At 40.3% G+C, this 11,501-nt stretch overlaps 1 protein-coding gene across 1 annotated transcript in view; it reads right to left on the bottom strand.

The window, feature by feature from the left end:
- Positions 1-592: 592 nt before the first annotated feature.
- Rgs5 (regulator of G protein signaling 5) overlaps positions 593-11,501 on the bottom strand; it is a 39,976-nt gene continuing 29,067 nt past the window's right edge. Inside the window, exons 4-5 of the mRNA XM_021168838.2 lie at positions 5,804-5,970; positions 593-4,181 (exon numbers count right to left, since the gene is read on the bottom strand). Coding sequence (XP_021024497.1) covers positions 4,020-4,181; positions 5,804-5,970 — 329 coding nt within the window. The 3' untranslated portion in view covers positions 593-4,019. The remainder of the gene's footprint in view (positions 4,182-5,803; positions 5,971-11,501) is intronic.

The raw sequence follows: 11,501 nt of genomic DNA, 5'->3' as shown, positions 1-11,501 counted from the left end.
GCCCTGCGCTCTAGCTACCCTGGTGCTGATCCGGCCGGATGAGGCCTGTGGCCCTACTCAGGCCAGTTTCTCATGCTCTGCCCTTCTATCCAGTCCCAATCCCACTACCTGTGACCTTAACACCTCACCTAAATGATCTTAGCACCAAATTTAAAAATCGTGGGATTTGAATTGTTCACAGAAGCACTGAGATTTATGCTTTTTTTTTTTGCCAATATGAGGAAAGAAGAGAACATATACATTGAATATCACAGGATTCATATTATACTATTCCACTACTCGACCTATTTCCATCACAGCAGCTGAGCCAGCAGTTGATTGCCTCCTACCTCTACCCAAGGAGAAGTGGTCACTAGCTGATTCGATACCTTCTGAGTCTTGTTTAGCAGACCCAAATGGGACTGAATCTTGCTGATGGGAAACCTGCCCACAGAGCAAAGCTTCACGTGTTGTGAACACTGTGGGAGTTGGGGTGGGATGGGGGGGATGATCCTTTCCTAAAAAAATTGCTTCCCGAAAGAACATTTGGAAGTCAAGAGGAACTCACGAGACCATTACATAGATACATATTTAACATAAAATGTGACTTCTGTTACAGGCTAATGTTTATTTTATTATCAGTAAGAGTGAGTTACATATTAGGCAAAGTATTGGATACAATAATCAGGAAACAAACACTATTGATCCAGAATTTAAAACTTTATGAGAGAAGTGCTGGCACAGGACTTAATAAACTCCCACCCCATTCCATTATAGCCCTCAAAAGACTAACTTACAGAATTAAAAACAAAACCAGAACTCCTGTTCCCTCACATCGTGATGACTTCATGTCCTAGAATGTCTGGCAAGCATTACCCAGATTCCTCCCCTCCTGTGACATAATTCTAAGCATTTCTCTTTATCTTGTCTATGTTTTTGCCTGTACCTCTTCTTAGGTAGGAACTTATGTGCCCTTAAACATATTCACTATTACTTAAGTACTGTGAGCCATGGTGTTTCAGAGAGGGAGGAAGGGAGAGCAAGTGAGGGAGGAGAGAAAAGGCTATCAAATGAGAGAACATATTAAACTGCATATTGAGCAAAATGGCTACATAGCTTCTCTACTTGATACATACGATTATCATTAAACAGTGAATTGAGGATAAAACTCCAAAGCTAATGACTGTGGGTTTTCTTCATCATTGTCTGCAATAAGCTTCCATTTAGAGTCTCAGATGTCTCCTCAGTGCAGACAGCAGACACTTTTCAGTTCCAGGATAACTTATTGAGGCTACAGAAAGCTTTTTCTTTGGTTATCAATTGCTTTCATTAGCCATAGGACTTATTTAATGGGAAACGTGTTTAACACCAGAAGTAGTTTTGAAATTGCTGGCTTTGTGTTGAGAATGTTCAATGGATGCTGGAACGCATGTAGAATGGAGACTCAACTCTGGAGAGTCTACACACCAAGACTTACAGCCCAAACCTGCCTAGAGTTCGCTAGCCCTGGGGTTTGGATGCTTGGATGCTCCAAACTGAACCCTCCACTCTCTACTTTCCAGCACCCACAAGTCTAATGGAAAAGAAGCTCTCCACAGTTGCCTTTTTCTCTAGTTAATTTCCTATGGGATCTTAAGACAACTTCCTTGTCTTGCTTCATGAGCCCTGAAACACCTTCTGTAACCCAGAATGAGAGCAAGATGCAGTTTGATTCTCCTTCATTCTGGACTTTTCCTGTGTTTTCTAGTCAGTGTGCTACTTTTCCTAGGCTGAGCTCTTACTTCTTTGCGATTTCCCCTTTCTACTTTATTGCCCTTCTCCTTGTGTCCAGTCATCTTCCAAATCTGCTAAATCCCTAGGAAGTGAAGGAAGTGCCTGCTAGAGGATACAGTTTCAGGAGTGAAAGTCATTCCTTCAGATTAACTGGCTGCTTAAATAATTCTCAAGCCATCTCTTGTATGATGGCATAATTTGGTAAATCCCTAGAAGGGAGTGCTTGGTAGCTTATCAATTGATTTGTTAATGAATGCCTACTGCTCTTCAGGAAAGAATCAAATCCTTCTCATAGAAATGGATTTTAGCCAGAGGAAGCATCAGTCAAGTTATGTCTAAGTTATTAAATGGGATAAAAGAAAAACCTTTTCATTAACTCACCTCATGCATTTGAAATGAAAATGGGCTAAAAGTTTAATGTATACAAAAAAATGTGGTGGTATATGGAATATAAGCAAAGACAGTAAAATATTTCCATGTAATTGGTTCTGCCTTTTGAAAAGTGTCCTCTATATAGGAGAGAGTGTGTATGTGAGTGTGCATGTCTCTCTCTGTGTGTGTGTGTGTGTGTCTGTTTATGTGAACAACCCTGCTCTAGCGGACACACATGGGACACAGGCTCCTAGCCTGTATCTGCCGATTTGATTTAAAGATCAATCTGACCCTCAACCCAGAACTATATCAGCCTCAGACAGAAGCCCAGATTACGGATCAGTTCCTAGTGAATCATAGGCCTCCTTCAGGAACAAGAAGCAAATACTCCTGCCCTTGACCACAATTTAGACCCAACCCTTTCCTACATCCCAGATCCACTTTCAGCCTAGCTGTGCTCCTCTCCTGGATGAGGGAAACACTAGCAGCCCTGGGCTCACACATTAAGTTAGCTTCATACTTTCTCAGGCAATTTACTCAAGGGAAACTGGCAAGCAGGGGAAGGAGGGGGGAGGAACGCTAAACAAACACTACATATTTTTTTCCTGGAAAGGTCATCCCACTTCTTCTCGTTTCTCGGATTTAAAAGAATGTATTTTCTTCTTGTTACCATAGAAACTACTACTAACATGGAGGTTTGTTGTTGTTGGTTTTGTTTTTTTTTTTTTCTTCCTACAAATAGTTTCTAGTCCAATTTAATACATTTGGCTTCTCCTTTGGAGCTAGACTAGTTACCTCCCATTGGGTATCTTATATATTAGAAAAAATATATATGTGTATGTGTATATGTATATAAATATGCTTTAAAATTTAAGATTATATAGTGATACAGTAAATGTCTGGATATATGATGCAGCCCTTAGACTGCAGAAGCATGCCTGCCTGCATCCTTTTGTGGCCTCACAGCACTGCCCTTGAGGCACCCTTCCTACCCTCCTCACCCTGCACTGACAAGACTAACCAATCACACAGTTTGTAAGCAGAGTCAATTGAGGTCACAATGACAGGAGGCATCTGAGTGAGTGTGTAACAGCCCGTTCACTCCTTGGGTATTTTCAGACATTCGGCTATTCCAACTAATGTGAAGAAAATATTTCAACTTTAAATTATTGTTTCCATTGTTTAAGAAACAGCTAAAAAAAATGTTTGGGCATTAGCATTTCTAATTGTTCGAGAGAGTCAAAGGCTGCCCCTTTCCCCTTGAGATTTGGAAGCATAAAGGGCAGGATTGAAATGAATTCTGTTTAGAAGAACAATGTATTCATTGTATCTCTTATTGAGAATGTCCAGGTAACACAGCGGTACTCTAGAAAGGAGAGGTCACTAATGTTAAATAATGCATTTGCTGAAAAACCTAATGGTGGCTGCCTTATGACCAGCTTGCTGCTTTTTTACTAACCAAATTCTGAAGCCATTAGAAAATAAGAATTAAAACAATAAAAAAGAACAGTCAAATCCCCATGAAAGGGGACACTTGCATCTGGTTTTCTTTTCAGCCTGGTTAAAATAGCAGTCTATCACCTATTCTTTGCACAGACAGCTTTATGTTAAACCGGATATTTTTGTGACTTAGACTGACAATGACTTGGTAAATCTTTATTACAAAGCAGTCAGAAAGAACCAAAAAAAAAAGTGAAGGCCCTTAGACAACAGATCCACATAACCAAACTAACATGAGTGAAAGAGTTAGCAACACAGCCTGTGGTTTGCCTACGTTTGGGTATCTTGGAGCAAAGCTGCTATGGAGAACTGTGCGGGTGCCTGGGAGGATGCTGTGTTGCTACAGAGGATGTAACTCAACTCACAGGGCAACTTTTGGAAGCCTGGCCAGATGACTACTTGATTAGCTCCTTATAAAACTCAGAGCGCACAAAGCGGGGCAGAGAATCCTTCTCCATCAGGGCATAGATCCTTTTCTGGGCCAAGTCAAAGCTGCGAGGAGACGGTTCCACCAGGTTCTTCATGGTGATGTCTTTAGTGAAGTGGTCAATGTTCACCTGTGGGCCAGGAAACAGGGTCACTGAGTCAGCTCAGGCTTCAGGATTCGATGAGGGCACCAGAGGGGCAGAGTTCTCACCAGCAAGATGAGAGATAGGGGGAATGCCATGCAAAGTAAGAAATGCCACTGCTGTTTCAGAAGAACTGATGTTGGTGTGAACACATGGTTCAGATCCAACCAGCATTGGATGCCTAGCAGGTATCCTCAGCCAGTACCCAATCTATGAATATGCTATTGCATCCTTCAGCAACCTAAGAATATATATATATATATATGTATGTATATATATATATGTATGTATATATATGTATATGTATATACATACATACATACACACACACACACACATATATACACATCATATATACATACAAGGTTAAGTGGCTCAAGATCATCTCTCTGTTAAGTGTTTTCAAATCCAGAGAAACAGATTAGAATGCAGATGAATTGGTGCTTGATTTCATGTTTCTATCCCCTTAAGTTTCCTGCTTTCAATGACAGTGACACAGAACAAATAATTTGTGGCCAGAGGCCCATGGCCTTTTTCCGAGCTTTAGAATTGCTGTTTCCTGACAATAAATGAGGAAACAGTAGTTCTGATGACATGACAAATAAAGCCATGAACAAGCACTTTATCTACTGAGTGGTAAATCTAGGCCAGGGAGTGAATCCAGGGCATTCTGCATACTAGCAAGTGCTCTATACCCTATGCCCGCATCCTTCTCTTAAGAGGGTCAGCTAGGGATACTACACAACCAAAGGAATAAACATCTGATGTTGTATCTGTAAGATGTATCACACATGCAAAAGAGATGGTAGGAATCTTTCCCCTTACAAACCATCTATAAAAGATCACTGACTACACAAATGGCTTGCTCAATCACCTGTGTGCTTGACTCCAAACCTTGGTGACAATTTAGTGTCATATTGGATTCAAGAATACCATGTGGGTTTATAGGTCCTGACCAGATGGACTGGTCTGGGTGTGGCCATCTTGGAAATTTTCAACAAGTTTTTCAGTTTGGATCCATTGATAGCAAAGATGAGGGCAGACAAACTTCCCCAAAGCTTTCTTGAAACCTGAGCGTATCTGGTCTTTAGCAGTTAATTAGTGGTATATTGGCTTTGAATACCTTTTGCACTGTTAACATGGATTATTTTGGTTTTCATGAGTGGAAGTCCTGTTGCCTCAACAAAGGACAAATGTCAAAGGCTGGCAACAGGGGACTCACTGGCATCAATTATTCCAAACATTCATGTGTGTTTTCATATCTACTGTTTAATTCTCACAGCTTTATAAAACAGTTACGGTCTTTCTTACTTTTCAAAGGAAAGGAACCAATCCCCTTGTTTTATCCCCAATCTTATATTGGCCGCCTTCCTGTTTAAAGTTGGTTGCACGGTACTCCAGTAGCTGTCAGCTGCATAACATTTAAATCAGGCATCCGACCCTATCATACTGCCTTTGTATTCAGTAGGTGCTTACTACACACTCTAATCATAAGGACCGGTGGCCTTTAGTTCTAAATGTCATGGCTGCAGCTCATGAAGCCATACCTGGTAATGTGATGATCTGGCTCTTAAATAGCTGCACTCAGCCACCTGCCCACCCGTACCAACCTCTTTAGGGGCCTCTGTCTGGATGAATTCTTCATAAATTTGCTTTGCCTTCTCCGCCATTTTGATGGGGGACTTGATCTTCTTGTAATTCTCACAGGCAACCCAGAACTCAAGGTTTTCCTCACTGAATTCAGACTTCAGGAAACTTTTGAAGCTGGCAAATCCATCTAGAGGATAAAAAGTCAATAAGGAAATTCATTAATTGATTTGACAATGAATCTAAATCTAGCTAAATAGCCCAATCTTACTTCCAGTACATTCTACCATTGATGTAAAAAATCTTACAAATAGAATTTCATTTAATGCTCAGTATACACCCAACTGTTTGGTACTGTAAGTGACTATTTTGTAAATGAGGTCACAGAAGTTAAGGAACTGTTCTCAAATGCCAAGTGGGTGGGTACAGAGCCAGGACTCAGAACCAGGCTATATGATTCTGCAGTCCCACACATTTGTCTATTATCCTCAGATACTTTTCAAGAGATGTGTGATTCTGTTTCTTGGAACAGGAAAAGTCCATTAAGAGCTGTGTGCTCTCTCTTGCACTTGAACTGAGAGAAAAACAGAAAGCTGGAACAAAGAGGCTAGAGATGATGGGAAAGGCTCCATGATGCTGCCCCGTACATGAATTTTAGTTCATCCTCAGCTGCCTTTGTTCAGATGCAGGCAGGATGGGACAGAATCAGGAACAACAGCGAACAACTCTGCCCACCACACACTCTGACACTGGAGAGCGGGCTTTACCTCACAGTCTGTTATACAAGTGAATGCAGTGTACATTCGGGTGACAAGTGTATAGAACATTGATGAGGACTCACATCAGTGCTGATGACATGCAGGACACACTCAATTCCCAAGAAAACTTTTCTTGTTAGTGGTAAAAATTGAATTAAAGGCCTCATGCATGCTAACACAAGCACTCTACCACAAAGCTATGTTCCTAGCCCCAGAAAATATAATCAAAACTTGGTTTGTCAAAATAATATTTGTAATGACTGCCACAAACTATGATCTCATTTCTTTTTTACAATAAATTTTGAGTAAGTCACTATGGTAAATGAAATAAGCTTGGTTCCCTAGTAAAGTTTAGAGATTCCAAAGGAAGTAGAAGGAAAAATAATAATAAAAGAAGAGATTCATTGCACATCTTTACATCTGTGCAATGAAGGGAAACCTTTGAAGAGCAGCAATGGAGTCATAGCAGGAGCTTAATTGAAGTTAGGAAGGAAGGTGAAATAGATGAAATAGGAATATTCAAATTGATGTCTGAATGAAAGGACTGGGTGAAATTGTCACATACACAGAGTAATTATATCCATCAGTTAATTTTACATCTGTGTTTAGAATATAGAGAATGTAATATAACAACTGTGAGTCCTATCCAGATGTAGATGCTATCTATGTACATATGATAATTCCTGGACTATACCCTTTCCTCTTTCTTTCTCACCATTCTAGAATCTTCCAAATGATAAATGGAGAGAGTTCATAAAGAGGATTTAACAAGATATTGGAAATGAAAAAGAAAAAAAATTATTCTGTTTTCCTTCTCTTAATAAGAATGTGCATGTGTGTGTGTAAGTGTGTGTGTGTATATACACATATTCATATGACTGCTTAAACCAAATCCTAACATCTGTATTTATAAGAAGAGAATCATGCTGCTACAAAGGAAATTTGGTGGTTTCTATAGTTTCCATCCCTATGTTAAAGTCACAATCTTGGCAGCATGGCCTGGATAGCCACTTGCCTCCTGAGACAGGAGACAGAAATGACTGCTATCCACTTCAGGGAACAGGCTTCCCCTTACTTGTCTCTACCAGGACATGTCTACCATTCATTATTTCTGTTTAGGTATCATATTCACATTATAAATTAATTTTTGACCCAATTTTAATTCATTTCTCTTTTCCTTGAGAACTTGTTGCTGTCTTGTCTGCAGACTGTACATTTTTACTTATTGGCCACTGACAATTTTATGAATTGCACAAAATATATGTGATGATAAAACCAGAGACACAGATCTATTTTTAATATGTATGTATGTGTGTGCGGTTGGTATGTGTACATGTGTATATGTGTGTAATCATGTGTGTGGGTATACATGTTGTTCTTGGATCCTGATACACTTGTGTGTGCATACATGTGGAGACACAAGATTGATGTCTGGAATCTTCATTGCTAGTCCACCTTATTCTTCATGATGTGAACCTTCAGTCAGACTCAGAGCTTGCTGATAAGCCAGCTCACTGGCTAGCTTGTTCTGGAGTTTTCCTGTCTCCACCCTGAGGGGCGTGGAGTTACAAGTGGGTCAGCACTCCCACTTGGTAGTTGCATGGACTCTGCAGATTCAGACTCTGCTCCTTTTACTTACACTATGAGGTAGCACTTAGCTGAGCTATCTTCCTGATACATTTTTATTCCTCCTGTGCTGTTCATGTGATTTCCAACTGCCGTGCTCGATTCTTAAGGAAAAGAATGGCCAGGTATTGATTCCAGGACCCAAGCAATTTAATCTTTCCTCTGCACTTCTAGGACACTACTGTGGATCAATAGTAGAAATATCCGGGCACATGAGCTTGCTTGAAAAGCAGGTTTCTCTAGGAACCTGACTGGCTACTTGAATTACATTGAAATCCTTTGATAAAATCAGATGTGTTTCTTCTTCCCATCCCCACTGTAGTTTCTTCAGTATTACTTGACATTATTTAATGATAACTGGTCCACTTATTCATTGAAAGAAATAAGACCCACCTTTATCCTTGTCCTGGCTATTTCTCTGTTTTTTTGAACAAATGTATCGGATGCTCTTTGTTGAAATGGAAAAACTCTCAAGTCACCTTTTAGTTACCAAGAAGTAAGGTCTTATAAGAATCCATACCACCAGAACTCAGACTTCAGAGGAAAAAGTAGTTTCATAGACTATGCCTGTGGCAAATGCTCAGCCCTAAACACCCAGAGCCTCAGAGCCCCACAGCCCCTCAGCCCCTCAGCCTACCTATTATCAGATACTCTGAGTCATTTATTCCTCTTCTCCATAAAATTTTGAGATAAAGATCGGTCCACCCAAACACTGATATTTCAGACCTGAGGACACTTGTCAGGATTCCTCAGTGTCGTGAACATTCACTTTACAGCAGGAAATGAACTTACAAACCCGCTGTCCATTGCAGAGACCCTTGCCCTGAATACTGGTTTTATCTCTCTGGTGAATTCCACAGTACTATTTCAAGGCTTTTTGTCAATGTATGCACTTTAAACCAAAACACATAAATAGTTTTATACTCTACTGATCTGGGAGCTATTTAAAGCTACTTTTTCTTACATCTGACTCCCGAACACTCTCTAGGGGGCCTCTCTTAGTAGAGTCCTACACAATCACTTCCAGTCAACTTTCTACTTCATAGACTCATTGGTCATTTCTTCATAGATTTTTACTGTTGCATTCACATCACCTCTGCTTGTATGGTTTGTTGTATTCTACAAGGTACATGTATCTTTTGTAAGCCACTGCTTTTACCTGGGGACTTCATACCACAGAACTCCAGCACATACCCCCAAGAAAGCATTATGGGGCCTGTATGAGCCAGCAGAGCCTCAACATACTTCTCGGCATACCCAGGTCCTACCCACTATGCAGGACTCTGATTAAGCTCATTTGATGACTGGCTGTCATATGCATTCTGTGGGTATGGTACCCATAGGTCATATGGTGCTCAGACATTGTAATCTCTGAGCTGGCCCTAATGAGTGATAGCAATTTTTGACCTTGTATGGAGAGTGTGGAGGGTTGGAGGGAACCATCTGGAAAACCATTTGGAGAATACAAGGAACATTAAACAAATCCAAGAATCCAAGTCAGATTGTCATAAAATTCTGAAAAGGAGATTAGTATAAATGCTTCATTGGAGACAGGGTGAGGAGGCAACAGAAATGGCATTGGTAATTTATAAGAACCATATTGGTTCAAAGCTCAGCTCTGGCTTTAGACCCAAGATTGCTCAGTGGTGATTCCTGGCATACCACATTATGAAATAACACAGACAAGTTATTTAGCCTGTTGGAGCCTCTGTGGCTTGTCAAAGGAAAGTAGTAATGAAAGCTACATGACAGGGCTGTGGTAAAGACTATATGGCTCTTTTATGGGGCCATGCATAATTTTCATGAAGTTCAATACACTCAGGCCTTCATCATCATTATTTATAACAAATTAAAAATTATTATCTGTCATAATTACAAACTGAACCCAAATGTTATCTCATCTGTGACATCTTTCCTCCACTGCCGAGTACTTATCCTGAGGGTTGTTATCAATGGAGAGAGCATTTTTCTCTCCCCTCCCCTCCCAGGACTATTGCTTGTTCAACCATCTTTTCCATGAGGCTTTTAACTACTTGACTTCTCTTTATCTTCACTTCCCCATCCCCAACTCCTTCTTCAAACATATATACCTATTACTTAATAGTGGATCTCAGTGGACTACAAAATCCCTCCAACACCCAGGACCAAAGACCATTTTTTTCTAAAGATAGGGCTTCTCTGTATAGCTCTGGCCAGACTGGAAATCTCTCTCTAGACAAGACTGGCCTAGAACTCAAAGATCTGCCTGCCTCTGCTCCTGAGAACTGGGATTAAAGGTGTGCACATCCAGCAGAACATGAACTTTAAAGAAAAGCGGATACCTCAATTTTGTTTCTGTTGTATTTTATGCCATAGGCAAACTACCTATTTCTAAAAAATAGAGTTACTTGTTGCACCTAAGTCATAAGATTATTACAATCACTAAATAGACCAATATATGCAAATTTCTTGGAATAACATAAAGAATATATGAATAAAGAATACCTCATATATCACACATTTTTTGATCATTGTCTGCCCGTCAGTGAGACGATAAGAATTTGGACCCATGACACAGAAAGAAGAAAACTGGAAAGCAAAGGAAGAGAGCCAAAGCCAACTGTGAAGATGGGAACCAACGGCTGAGCCTGGAGCCAGCTGCTTCGTGCCTCGAGACAGTCCAGCCCACGGGGTGTCTGAGGAAATGCTCTGACCTTTTGCAACTCTTGGGAAAAGAGAACCCAAATAAAGACTGTGCTGCCACAGACTGGGCTTCGTCCCTGTTTGCTCTTAAAAATGCTCTTATGGGAGAATCCATGTCCCTGGTGATGCTAGGATGGAATTATGCAAGCCCCCATGCGCAATCTATTTTTGGTTTTAAAGATCAACATACTTGCTATGTGCCCTATAGACCTAATAAACAAAAACAGATGGCTCCTGTTTCAGAACTGAAGGCAAAACTCATAAGAATCTGATGTATTTTAAGAACAAAGTCAAGGACCTCCCAAATGATTAAAAATCATGTTTAGGGCCAGTGAGATGGCTGAGCTGGTAAAGGTATTTGCTGTGCAAACCTGATGCCCTGAGTTCTGTTCCAGAACCCTTAGTGAAAAGAGAGAACCAACTCATGAAAGTTGCCCTCTGATCTCCCCACATGTGTGCATGTACACACACACACACACACGCACACGCACACACACACACACACTGCATGCATTACTAATAAATAACATAATTTAAAAATTATTTTGAGTGAATAAATACTTGCTAATGAGAAAGATTGAACAGCAGCTTGTATAGGGTTTATTTCTACTGAAGAAAATTTGATTTAATGAATGCTTTCGTAACTATATCAACT

The sequence above is a fragment of the Mus caroli genome, chromosome 1, assembly GCF_900094665.2.
Source record: "Mus caroli chromosome 1, CAROLI_EIJ_v1.1, whole genome shotgun sequence".
Classification (NCBI taxonomy): domain Eukaryota; kingdom Metazoa; phylum Chordata; class Mammalia; order Rodentia; family Muridae; genus Mus; species Mus caroli.
Note: the sequence above shows the minus strand (reverse complement) of the source record. Positions and strands in the feature narration are given on the sequence as shown.